Source organism: Emericellopsis cladophorae (assembly GCF_022114955.1).
Source record: "Emericellopsis cladophorae strain MUM 19.33 chromosome Unknown NODE_26_length_287487_cov_117_473679, whole genome shotgun sequence".
Lineage (NCBI taxonomy): Eukaryota > Fungi > Ascomycota > Sordariomycetes > Hypocreales > Bionectriaceae > Emericellopsis > Emericellopsis cladophorae.
Genome location: NW_026250951.1, coordinates 121154 through 134203, shown reverse-complemented (window position 1 = coordinate 134203; position 13050 = coordinate 121154). Strand labels below are relative to the sequence as shown.

At 54.4% G+C, this 13050-nt stretch overlaps 4 protein-coding genes across 4 annotated transcripts; 1 reads left to right on the top strand and 3 right to left on the bottom strand.

The window, feature by feature from the left end:
- Positions 1 to 234: 234 nt before the first annotated feature.
- Positions 235 to 1632, top strand: J7T54_003105 (dialkylglycine decarboxylase-like protein; the record flags this gene model as incomplete). The annotated part of the gene is made up of 1 exon (XM_051506912.1): positions 235 to 1632. The coding sequence occupies one exon, from the start codon at positions 235 to 237 to the stop codon at positions 1630 to 1632; it is 1398 nt and encodes a 465-aa protein (XP_051361819.1).
- Positions 1633 to 2136: 504 nt separating this feature from the next.
- J7T54_003104 (uncharacterized protein) lies at positions 2137 to 2594 on the bottom strand (the record flags this gene model as incomplete). Its single annotated transcript, XM_051506911.1, has 2 exons — positions 2137 to 2374; positions 2434 to 2594. 2 exons carry the CDS (start codon positions 2592 to 2594, stop codon positions 2137 to 2139), a joined length of 399 nt encoding a protein of 132 aa, XP_051361818.1.
- A 722-nt stretch (positions 2595 to 3316) lies between these two features.
- Positions 3317 to 4435, bottom strand: J7T54_003103 (uncharacterized protein; the record flags this gene model as incomplete). Its single annotated transcript, XM_051506909.1, has 2 exons — positions 3317 to 4102; positions 4166 to 4435. The coding sequence occupies 2 exons, from the start codon at positions 4433 to 4435 to the stop codon at positions 3317 to 3319; spliced, it is 1056 nt and encodes a 351-aa protein (XP_051361817.1).
- A 4665-nt stretch (positions 4436 to 9100) lies between these two features.
- J7T54_003102 (uncharacterized protein) lies at positions 9101 to 9991 on the bottom strand (the record flags this gene model as incomplete). Its single annotated transcript, XM_051506908.1, has 1 exon — positions 9101 to 9991. One exon carries the CDS (start codon positions 9989 to 9991, stop codon positions 9101 to 9103), a length of 891 nt encoding a protein of 296 aa, XP_051361816.1.
- Between the last annotated feature and the right edge of the window lie 3059 nt (positions 9992 to 13050).

Genomic DNA, 13050 nt, shown 5'->3' with positions numbered 1-13050 from the left:
GACTTTCCGCGGGAAACTTGTGCATGCACACCGCCAAGCCATGGCTAAGGTGTGGACGCTTGGGACGCCATCTGTGTGATGACGGCCGGGCTGGGAGCCCAGAGATAAGAATGGAGATGGATGGACACGTATAAAGAAGGAACTGGCCAAGTTGCGAATTGGATACGGGCATCATCTACAAATCCATCCCCCTACCCCTTTCCCCCTTTTTCATCTCCCTTCCACCCACACGCAATGGCCCCCAGCGCCATCGAAGGTACCGGCCATGACTCTGTCATTGTGTCTCCCCGCAAGGCCCTTCTGCCCATCCTCGACAAGCACGAAGAGGTCGAGCTGAAGCGCAAGGCAGACAAGCATCTCCTGTACTGCGGCTCCCAATTCCACCCCGATGTCATCACCGCCTGCGAAGGCATCTACCTCCACACCGCATCCGGCCACCGCATCCTCGACTGGACATCCGGCCAAATGTCCTGCCTCCTCGGCCACGGCCACCCGGAGATTGTCGATGTAATCACCAAGCACGCCACGCACCTCGACCACCTCTTCTCCGGCATGCTCTCGCCGCCCGTCATCGCGCTCAGCGAGCGGCTGTGCTCTCACCTGCCCGACGGGCTCGACAAGGCCTTTTTTCTCTCCACCGGCGGCGAGAGCAACGAGGCCGCCATCAAACTCGCCAAGGCCTACACGGGCAAGTTTGAAATCGTCGGTCTCGGCGCCTCGTGGCATGGCATGACTGGCAACGCCATCGGCGCCCAGTACCACTTTGGCCGCAAGGGCCATGGCCCCATGGTGCCGGGCATGCACATGCTCCCCTCGCCCAACGCGTACCGCTCCGTCTTCCGCACGCCGGACGGCGCCTACGACTGGGAGGCGGAGATGGCGTACGGCTGGCGCATGATCGACATGGCCTCGGTCGGCTCCCTCGCCGCTTGCATTGTCGAGTGCATCCAGAGCTCGGGCGGCATGCTCGTCCTGCCCGACGGCTACCTGACCGCCATCAAGCGCGAGTGTGAGAAGCGCGGCATGCTCTTGATTGTCGACGAGGCGCAGACCGGCATCGGTCGCTGCGGCGAGATGGTCTGCGTCAACCACGAGGGCGTCGTCCCGGACATTCTCACCCTGTCCAAGACACTCGGCAACGGTCTGCCCCTCAGCGCCGTGGTCACGAGCGCCGCCGTCGAGACGGTCTGCAAGGCGCGTGACTTCTTTTTCTACACGACCCATCTCAACGACCCCCTCCCCGCCGCCGTGGGCGACAAGGTCCTCGAGATCCTCTTCCGCGACGACCTCATCGCCAAGGCCCGCCGTTCTGGCGCTATTCTTCAGCAGGGTCTGCGCGAGCTCATGCGCCGCTACGGCTGCATCGGTGATGTTCGCGGACGTGGTCTGCTCGCCGGCGTGGAGATTGTGTCGGACAGAGAGGCCAAGACGCCCGCGCTCGACGTGGCCCGGCGGATCGGCGAGCGGGCGTACGAGCTGGGCGTCTGGGCGAACCTGAGCAGCCACCCTAGCTTTGGCGGCGTGTTCCGGATCGCGCCCCCGATCACGGTCACGGAGGACCAGCTGCGGGAGGGACTGGGTATGTTGGAGCAGGCGTTGCGGGAGACTGAGGGGAGCATTCCTCTGTACTAGGGTCTAGGTATGGGTACAGGTGTTGAGAGGGTTGGGGAAAGGGCTGGCGATTGTGGTCAAAGGACGGTAATGAATGAAGCTATGAATGAGGCCGTAATATGTCTGCGTACAAAACTCATGTCTCTAACTCCGAGCGCCAAACGAAACATGCCCCCTAATTAGCCTCGACGCCTTGTCCCGAGATTTGCCAGCGCCGTCAGCGTTCCTGCACCATCGGGTGTGTGATCTGCGTATCGAGTCCCATGATGCTACCGCGGCACGATCATGTAAAGGTGTGTCCTACATTGCTGCTTTGATGATGCTCTGACGTGCAGTCATGCTTGGTGTTCTCGTGGCAGCAGCTTATCGACTCGTGGCTGTGGCCCTGCCATCGATGGTGTCCCATGTCCAGGCCAGCAGTCCTGGCGCGAAGGACGAGCCCTGACATGTTGAGATGTGACCGTTTGTTTGCCTCTAAGGACAGATGCTGCGTTGCTGACCCGGTCAATTCACCCCCTTCACACCTCAGCTGGCCTTGACCTTGCGCGCCGGAGCAGCCCCATAGCCAAGCCTCTTGGCGATACCCTGCACAAAGACGCCGAGCACCATGAGGACCTCGAGGCCCAAGAGGCCAACCCAGACCGCGTTGAGGATCTTCTCTTCGTTGCCCAGGTGGAGGCTCCGCATCTTCTCCAGGAGGAGGGGGTACGTGTTATGCATGGCGAGGAAGGCTTCCAGGACGTAGAGTGTGTACCAGTACGGTCTGGCGCGGTCGGTTCGTCAGTCACGCAAAGCAGCGCAGAAAAGGAAGGGGAAACCCACCTTGTCTCGTCCGTCAGAAGCGTCCAGCGGAAAGGTTGCGGACTGGCCGTCTGCGAGAGCTGGAGGGAGAGCAGCAAGCCAACGGCAACAAAGGCACCGAGAAGAAGCAGTCGCTGCTCAGTTGTCGGGTCGTGGGCGAGCAGGGCGAGTAGGGCGTCCATGGCTTCTTACTTTAGTATGAAAATGTCTCCTCACAGACGTGCGGTGTGGCAATGACGGAGAAACTAAGCGCTGGATTATTTTTCTCCCTCTCTCTGCATCTCACTCACCGCGTGCCGCAGCAAGATGCAGACGTGGCATGAACCAGGGGTTCATAACTGGGTCTCGAACAAATCCTTGCAATGCGCTTCTCCGCTTTTCGACATGTCCGTTTCGTCAATCGTGCGGACGCCTTTCTCGTTGCGGATGGAGGGTCTCCGGAGTCTGGGGTAGCTTCATGCGTGACGATGTCAGAGGACAGACATGTCTCAGCCTTGAGTCGGCATTGTCGTGCAATATGACACGGTGTCCATTATGGTACGTCTTCAGTCCATCCGCATGATAACGAGGCGCTGTGAAGTCGTGAGCAGGGGCCCGGCATTGGCGCGCAGACATTGCACTGTCACTCCACAATCGTGCGTTGGGCCAAGTTGGGTTTCGCTTGACCAGAGTCGCGGTCAGAGTCTAGAGAGCCTTGCTCGAGTAAAAGGTGATTAGTGGTGCCGGCTGGGCGGCCTCTTCTCTATCCGCAAATTGAAACGACTGTGTAGTACGCTCCTTGGCTGGTCATCCCCAACCACCCATAAACGCCTGCCGTGAGAAATCCATATCCGACGCCAAAACAGCAAGAAAGGGAATCCCAACCCCCACCTGCTTCTCGTTTATCAACAACCCCGTGACCCCCTCACCGCGGGTTGGCCCTGGCATTGCCTACGCCAGCACTAGAGGCGCTCTCCCCGACCCTGACCTCATCCTCCGGCACGCCAACGCCAACGCTCGTGACACTGTGCAGCGTATTGTTCCTACCCCGGTCGCGCGGCCCCGCGACGTTGGCGGTGCCGCCGCCCGGATCCACGCCCACACTCAGGCTCCTCGTCGTGCTCGCGCTACCACTCCTCGTGTGACCAGCGCCCCGCTCGGCCCGCGCCCTCTCCTGCAGCGTCCTCTCCAGCTCCCTAATCTTCCGCTTGAGTTTCTCATTCTCCCTCTTGGTAGACTCGAGCTCATTCTTGTGATACTGCGTCTCCTCGTAGCGTGCCGTCGCTGGCACTATGCCCGGGCTCAGCTGTGATTCACTCGCTGTCATGGGTGTGGCGCTCCCTCCTGTCATGGGAATAGCGGACGGCGGCGGCATGCGTTGCTGCTGGAAGTAGCTGGAGGGGTCGAGGCTGCTGCTCATAGGCGGCGCAGGCGACGGGCCACGGCTCCGTCGAGAGGCGTTGCTGTCTTGCCTCGCCATGGCCATGGCATTTCGACCGTTGTAGGACGAGGAGAGCTGCTGCGATGCAGAGGAGGACGTTCGTCGGTGTCGTCGCGTAGTGGGAATTGTGAACCCCGAGCTAGTCAACAGGGAAGGCTCGGCTGGTTGGTCGTGCGTCGAGGCGGCATTGGAAGTAGATGAGTGGTTCGACGCTACGGATGCGTTCTGGGCAGCACGTAGCAGGGACAGCTCACGCGTGAGGCGGTTGACCTACACGTCGTACGTTAATATCTGGCGGCGAGCGTGAGTAGCATCGACGGCATGTCCACGTACCACCGCCTCTTGCTCCTTCTCCAACTCTATATGGAGCTCAGCAGCCGTGAGTGGGCGAGGATGGCGAAGGGGTCCAGGCCCAGCTTCGGCGTCGTAGGGCGCCCAGGGATGCGCGTGCGCAGTTGTTGACGAAGAGACGTTCATCGCGCTCTGGTTCGAAGGCAGGATGTTGAGTGTGGGCGACGCTGGCACGGACGGTGTTTGGACCTGGGGCGCTGGAGACTGGCGATCAGGCCTCGGGGAGGCCGGTACCGTGTTGAGATCCGGCATCTCGAGGTTCTTGGGCGTGGGAGACCCAAAGGGAAGAGATTCGGGGATGGGCGGTGATCGAACGCGGCAGCAATGTGCTGTTGTTCACATGGGAACATGGACGGGTCCAGGAAGTCAGCCGAAGCCTGAAGGTGACCGGAGTCACTGGACCCTTCTCCACTGCTCCAGCTCCAACGGCAGTGACTGTGCGGTGCGGTGCGGTTACTGCGGTACGTACGGAGTACACCCCCAGCAACTCGCTAAATTGAACTCCGACGGGTCCACTTCTGCTGTATGACAGCCTTAGTACTGCGTACTTAGTGCGGAGTACAAGACTACAAGTACAGCTTGGGAACGGCTTGGTGTAGTCAGTTTTCTAGAGTGAGCGATGTTTCGCTCCATCTCAATCATGGGAAATTCAAGCATCCGTACAGATCATGCTTTGTGGCCTCGTTCAATGTTGTACCGGGTGCCAGGCACCACTCGTCTCGCGACCTCCTTGTGGACTACCCGGGACGCTTTCATCTTCGATACATCCAGCGTCCATGTATTCTTGGCGAGGCATGAGAAAGAAACGTGGCAGCAGAAACTACACTGGAATTTTCGGTGAAAATGTAAGTCTTTGAAGTCGATCACGAAAACACCAGAAATACAAACATTCATCCAAGTACACCACTCTTACTTGGATTTCAGCGCTTTCAGGTGTTAGGCCTCGTCTGTGTATGGACACAGTCTGCAAAAGGAGGTCCCCTATATTCAATATTGAATAGGTTTATAGCAACTCCCATACCTTTCTGGTACATTGAAAGGTAATCGCCGCTTTCGGTTAGGATGCGGATCAAGCACGTCGGTTCCATCATCCATGCGGCGGACAGGTTTTTTTTATGCGGTGAAGATAAACAGAGAACTGCCCAGGCAGTTGAAATGACCGATGTAGTACATCTTATCAACCACTCGGCCAGCAATATTCTACTAGACGTTTGTGAGGTTTTCGTAAATCATCCAAAGATAAAGCCATCGAGTAGAACCAAAATAATATGCATGGGCATCATGCCATGCATCGCGTACATGTAGTCGAGGCGGCCCCCTGTGACCTCAAGCGCCCATATAGCAACAACCTGATCACTAGATCTCCAGCTGGACAGTTCACTTGCTATCATCAAATTCGCTTGTTTCCACGGCGACTTCGTGCCGCTAGAGTTGGTTCAACCCGCCGCATGCGAATTAATTCGTTCAAACGACAGCGTTGCCATCCGGAGTGGAAACTTGATAGATCCGAGCACGAACCAACTTCCATAGGCCTCGCAGCCACGTCGGTCCGATGATCGTGACTCAATACTTGCTGCATCAGGAAGGTCTGTCTGTATGTATATATTCAGTCCACCGTGCGGAAACTATCGTGACTCCATACCCACCTACCTGGAACTGAGTTGTTGTCTCTTTTCTCACAGCTATCCCCGTTCATGCAGGGACAGCATGGTGTTTGCTTCCTCTTGGTGGATCCTGCAAGCTTAAATGCCTTCTTTTTCACTTCTCAAACGTTTAATTCTAGTTCATTGGTCGTCCGCTCACGTGCAGGCTTCGTTTCGACCCCCGTTCGAAGGCATCGTGTAACGTGATCTCCAATCGACCACCTTTCGGGACTCAAGCTGTCCCCGCGCCGCCACCCGCTCCAAAACGACGAGAGATCATCTCTCTGTCTTGGGGCAATCTCACATTGCCAAGCACGCTGCGCCCTCTTCTAAGGACTATGTTTGTACATGCAACGTCACGAGTGTCTGCCCATCTCTCACCGGTCGCCACGTATCCAACGTCGATATCAAGAAGGGGTCATCTTTTGATGTTGATTTTCAAATCCTCTTGGTTTCGCTCTCCTCTATAAAATTAAATTCATATATGAAGCATCATTTTCACCCTACTTTGCCAGCTTCCTCCTACTCACCATGACGGGCGAAACATCTAAACCAGAACCCACCAACAGTCCAAGCAATTTGAGCGACGACAGAGCTGCTCTACTTGCGCACATGAATCAATTTGAAGAATATGTTGCATCGCTGGCGACTCAATGGGATGGGCTCGTCACACATCTGACGCACGGGAAAACCATACCAGAAGCCATACAAGACGCCAAAGCCGGTCGTGACGGAGGGGAGGATACTGAGATAGCCCTCCGCAGGATGGCGCTGCTAGAAAAGATGCGGTCAGTACTATTAAAACGTTCCGATTGAAAGCTCCTCGGTTCGTCCGCTGACAGTGGTGATCGTAGGAGAATGCAGGAGGAGACGCGGCGCTTTGCAGCAGCCATGCAAGAAATTCGGAGCAGCGCTGAACCGGCGGTGAAGACGGAAGCAGATACACGCAGCACATGATGAACAAATTCGACTATGCTGCCGAGATTTTTGAAAGGATCAAAGACATGCATGTGGCTTCGGCGCCGCCCAGCGGGTAGGAGATGGAATCGTCTTTTGGAGATGCATGATGATGATGAGATACCGCAATTGGCGAGTACGTGAAATTACCTTGGCCTCCAGCAGCCGATCTTGACTCGCTGCATCCATGAGACGACTTATACCAAGACTTGTTTGGCTCTTTGCTAGCTTAGCGTTGTTTCCTCACTTCTCTTCCCGCCCAGGTCCTTGTTTTCTCATCCCTAGATCAGGGCAAGCTTCCTCACCGGTGTGGAGTTTATTTGGTTTTCCGCGAAGGAAGATCTGTGGAGTGTCTGCAATCTAGGTGTGGTATTCCATGGGGCTTCCAGCATTCCTCACCGCCTCGACGGCGTTGATGCGGAAGTTGATGGGGACCTTTGTGAGGAAACGTCCACATCCGGCTGTAGCACCGTACGTGCTCTCTCGACAAAGTCGCAATGCTGGTGAGCAGAATGTGGCCATTTGTGATTTAGTATCATGTATGAACAGCCATGAAACCCTTTCTGTAGTCCTGTGCAGTCTTTAGGTCTTGCAATGCTTACAGCCTTACTGGCTAATGGCTATGCTTGACACTGGCTCCATCCATATCGATCAAGCAATCCCCTGCTACGACTCAACGCCAAGCGATTGGCAAACACATTCACAAGCAATATGCACTCAAGGCAGCGACACTCAAATTTGTCTGCAGGGTCATCTGCCAATGTGCGTCCAACAGTCCACGGTCAGTTTTCGAATGCCTTCCTCCCCCCTCAGCCGCCTGGTGTGACCACATAGTTGCGCGGCCGAATAGACAAATGTCAACTCTTCGCGGGGCACGAGGTAGGAATGCTGACTGATTTCCCAGACCTCTGTCGCGAACGCAGCTTGTGAGGTTTCAGGTTTGTCCTCCCGCACCATCATCACCACTGCCACAAGTCAGCACAGGTCGACCCAGATGCTGGCGGCTAGGCGTGACCTGACTCGTGCTGCATGCAAAAGGCATTGTATATCATGCCACCTGCCTCGAGCGGGACACCAGAAGCTGCGTGGAATACCTCCCAGGAGAGTCAAGGGAAACGTGGATAGAATCAAACTGATGGAATCAGTAGCTCTGGTGACGTTTGCCATTGGCCCAATCATTCACTCGTCACTACTACGGCGAGGTCGATCTACCACATGTCTCGTTTGAACGAACAATAAAAAATAATCGAGGAACACCTGCTCCCACGTTTACCCTGGTCCTATTTCAATTTGGCTTCGCCAAGATCAGGATTGGGTTCTCCAAGATGACATCCAGGGTCCACCCCCCTCGTGCATCGCCATCGGCACTCGTCCAAGAAACATCGAATTAGGCAGTTTTTTCAAACAGAAAACAGGTAGAAAATCCACGCTCAATCATCAAACGAGAACGCCCCTCATCTCGCCAATCAACCATCCCCTCAGCTAGGTAGAAAACCCGCACTCCCATCGCGATCACAGACAATGATGTAATCCTGACCTATGACTTCATCCACTACCTATCCTCTGTCCAACCCCCCGACGTCGTTCTTAAACGCACATTATAGACGCGAGTCTGTTCCCTCTTCTTCAAACAACCCCAAAACCATACACCACTACACCAAACCACCTTTCCACACAACACCGCCCAACATGCCCGAAGGTCGCCAGTCCCCTCCTCCCCAGGCCCAGTCCGGCAAGCAGCAGCAGGCTCCCCCCGGCACAGGCCAGGGCACCGACAACGCCCAGGGCAAGGACCAGACCAACAAGGAGCAGCTCGAGGTGAGAAGTCTCGCCAAGCCCAATCTGATTGGACCCAGACTAACAATGGACAGAACCTCTCGTCAAACCCCAAGGGTCCCATGGAGGATGCTCTGAAGGACAAGACCAAGTAGAACGGTCGCGCACGGATAATGTCACGATATAATGTCTGTCACGGCAGGGTCGCAGCCAGGAGGAAAGCTGCCATTAATACAACACTTGACACCATGCTACTTGACCCTGTGCTATAATCTCCTTCCCGGACGAAAACAAACGCTCAGCAGTCATGTTCCTGATATTTGTGACGGTTACAGACAGGTCAGGTTGCGTAGTGGTGCAATTTTATCCAAAGGTCAGCGAAAGCTCACAAGTATGCTCAATGTTTTTGAGATTTCTCAAATTAGGTCTACGGATAGTAAAACACTGTTCTGATCGAAAATCGCGTGGCGGTCATAGGTCGTGAGCAAACGTCATTTTCTCCCATCCTTCAACTCCTGAATACCTTCTCATATTTTCCAGCCTACTTGTCCAGCGACTGGGACTTGACACCAGGGACAGGGTCTGAGGGGGCAGGGTTGGACGGCGTCATGAGGCCGACGCGGTCGCCGGCGTCGATGCTGGCCTCAGCGGCTGCTGCCGTCTCGAAAGGTTGCTTCTCACCTGCCGCGGATTGGGGCGGCGGGTTTTGCGTACCAGAACCTTGACCAAACATCTTCTCGAGTCCAGAAGCTTTGTATGCACTGCCGCCATGCTCCTCCTTCTTCAGCTCAGCCAGGCGTCGGGCCTCGGCATGCACCTCCTGAACCTGTTTCTGGCCCTGGGTGTAGAACTGAACAATCTTTTGGCCGGTCGGGGTGTTAGCGGCCTTCTCAAAGTACGAGCTGATTCCGGTCAGGAGCGAGTTTGTACGCTCGCTGAGGCCATAGCTCTGGTCGGTGGCCTTGGCGCGGTCGCTGGCATGGTACTTGGAGTCCAAGCCCTGGAGAGTGTTCAAGAAGCGCGAGGATACGCCATGTGTAGAGTCGAGCTCGATCGCACGCTGGATGGCGGCATCGCCAACAACGTAGCCTTGGGACAGATACTCGGCCAGGATGCGGGCGCGAGGCTTCTCCTCCTGAGTGATCTCGTCTGTGTCGCGGTCGGCGTTCTTGGTGAAGTGCGAGCCGTCGTCCGTGTTGTCGCCCGAGGTGCTGGTGACGGAGATTTGGTTGGCACCAAGCTGGGTGTTGTTCAGGAGAAGGGCAGTCTTCGAGGCGGTCTCCTTCTCAAAGGTGACGTCGGCAGTCTTGGTTTCGCCCTCTTGGACGACCTTGATGTCGGCGATCTTACCGCAGAAGCTGAAGAAGTCCTTGATCTCACTGTCACTGGTGGCAGGAGCAATATTGGTAACGTGGACTGTAGCGTTGGCCATTGCGATGGTTTTGTAGGATAACACGGTGATGAAGCTTGGGGTTGTACGTGAATGATGTTGTTGTTCTGTGGATTTGGATATGACAGAATGATAACAAGGGTAAGATTGAATCAGGGAGAACCGCGACTACCTGTACTTATGTGAATGACGACGACATCAGCTAATTAGAAAGAATCACTTGACGATGGCAACTGCCTAGCGAGAAGGAGGGAGCTTGTGCGGGGCAGGCGCGACGTCATCGCGTGTGTTGTTGCCAGAGTTGTGGCGGTGCTAGCTCGCTCTCCAGTGGCTTAGCCACCTTGTGCCCCGGTAGGCCGGTACAGAAGCTCCGGGCCAAATTGGGTGACGAGGAGAGTCTCTCTCCAACATGTGACGAATCTTGTTGAAAAGGGAAGGGAAAAAAAAGGGGGAAAAAAGGCCCTGGCTGTTTGACATGTGAACATTTCCAAAGTCTCTGGGGCTGTTCAGTGTTTTTAGCCTTGGTTTTCGATCGAATGGGGACCCCTTGGGCCTCGACGCCACTTGTTTACAAACCATGTGATTTTCAGGGTCTCCCCCTTGGCATGTCAGTGGTTGGGCGAGGGTTGACATTCAGGAAAGCACACCATCGAACCCAAACATCAACACTTTGCTTTCTCCGCGGGGGACCAGGCTTCAATTTACCTGCTTACTTTATTATTAAATAGACTTAATTTAAACTATCAAGTTATTTTAATCAGTCTTAGCCTTTAGTATATCTAATAATTAAAACAGGAAATAATCAGCGATCGCATGCATTGCGTCGAGAAGCCAATGGTTCATCGAGGATGTTGTATACTGTTGCGTATATACGCAACATATACACGAGACTGGAGTAGAAATTTGGCTGCCCTAGGGAAGAACCTGGTATGCGCGGTACATAAGTGCACTAATATTTGAAAGCTCACATTTCCCAGCCAGAGGTGTCGTGCATGACGACATGGTGATACAGACGAGAATTTGGAGGCCAGGGCGGGAGAGGAAGACACAGGCCGGCTTAACCAATCCCCTTCAGCTTCACCAAGATGAATAATGAAGCCAATCAGGCAGTTGTAAGCGATATGATGATAGGACGGCTGTTTGCTAGTTTAGGGGAAACATCTTTCGTCTAGTTGTATGAACCCAAGGCTCGGTCAATCTCTAATTACACCAGTCAATTAACCTTATAAATGGAGACATGGTTAGAGAAATGCCTCCGGATTGTGCGGATCGTGCTGTCAAGTGCAGAGCACCTCAAAACCGCCGATAATACAAGAAAGTAGGAATTAGGGCAATAGTTGATTTGAGTCTCCTGTCTTTGATGTATGAACTGGCCCCTTTGATCGAAATCGCTGAAGATGTGAGCGAGGAATAGAAAGTCTATCCAGGGGATAGCCAGAAGCAGAAGGAAGTCCAAGGATGCTCCTAGAAGCTTCGGAGATCAGGCTGTAAGGACTATCTATACTCTCCAAACCGGATCTCAGACCTAAATCGTTTTGACCTAGCAAGGCCGTTCCTCCTGCCAGCGAACACGGAGGATGTAAAGCCCCGGCCCACCCTAGCCGGTCAACGTCTCAAAATACTTCAAGCACTCTCTCACCTATCAAAGACGTGGAATTACATGCGAGCAGCGGTGGAAGAGCATCTTCCCACGCCAGTGACATGTCATGGATCCTTCCTTTTGCACCTGCCGACCCTCCCGCGCCTAGCTTCGAGGATTCGACTCCGTAGTATAGACTTCCGTCAAGGTGCCACTATAATAACAACCTAGTAGGGCACCCAAAGACATCTGGTTGCGGTGCACTGCACTGATGCCTGGTTCTAATGCTTTCCCAGGGTGGTGACCGCTTCAATAAGACCATCTGCTGTATGATTATGTCTTTTGCGGCTGTGACTCTGTTGTGAATTTTGACTTAGGCATGGGGTTAGGGACAGTGCAGATGGACTACGTGCTTCTTGCTTCTGAATGGATGAGATGCCTGAAGGTACAGGGTGCATGCGTCTCGTCACTGTCGTTCGTAGCTGCCAAAAGCGGCGGGGCTTGCTGCCAGAGTTGAGGCCCGCACAGCACTTCCCGACTTTTGGTGGAATAAAAATAGTACTTCCATTACTGGGTAGCTAATGTGGGAGGGTTCTTTGTTCCTCGGTTTCTATTTGGTCTGGCCGGCGGTAGTCCCTCCCCGTGAGATCCAGACTCAGAGAACCACGGGCCCTGGAGCTGTCAAACGGATGCTCTCCTTCTCCCACTGCTGCCTGGGCAGACAAAAGCAAAGCTTCGCCCCGGCACCCCCAGCATTCCGCGCTGATCCTAGACATGACAGTGTCCTTTTGGGGGCTCCTTACGACAGCCAAAGGAATACTGATGACTGGACCAACGGGGCCCGTACTCTTGGTTGTGCAGGTAGGGCCGAGGCCAATGTCTTCAGAGGAGTAGCGCCAGGTCGGGGTATATGCTTCGATGAGCTGGACGTCCCATCTCTTCTCATGAACGAAGTCTTGCGACGCCCTGGCATATAGCAATCTGCGCTTTCACGAAGCAACGGTCAATGGCATAATCTGGCCAATAAAACGACAAAACTTCGATTTTCCTTTTGGCCCAAATCATGCCTGGTAGTTACGTGTACGTAATTATTGCGCAGTTTAGCAGGCGCAAATCATAAGCAGATCGCATCCTGGAACAAAGCCCCGCTTTTTTAAAAGCAGGAACAGACGGTGGCAGCCTTATTATCCAGCATGCAGGCAGCATGCCAGCGAAGATCAAAACCCCGGAGTTTTCTGTCCTAGTGGTGAGCAGTCGGCCATGTTCTTAGGCGACGCTGACGTGATGATGGCCTTCACTGCCTACGAGGATGACCAATTTCTTTGTTGTTGTTGTTGTTGTTGTTGATGTTGTTGATGTTGTTGATGTTCCGACTGATTACACTGTGACGTCTCTGTGACAGACCCAATTGCCCATTAGAACTACCTTCAGCTCCTATGGACCGAAGTCCTGTCCACGTCCTCTTCCGTATAAATACTAGGAGATGTAGGCGCGACGCCAACAAAACAAAGTTGCGCCATCA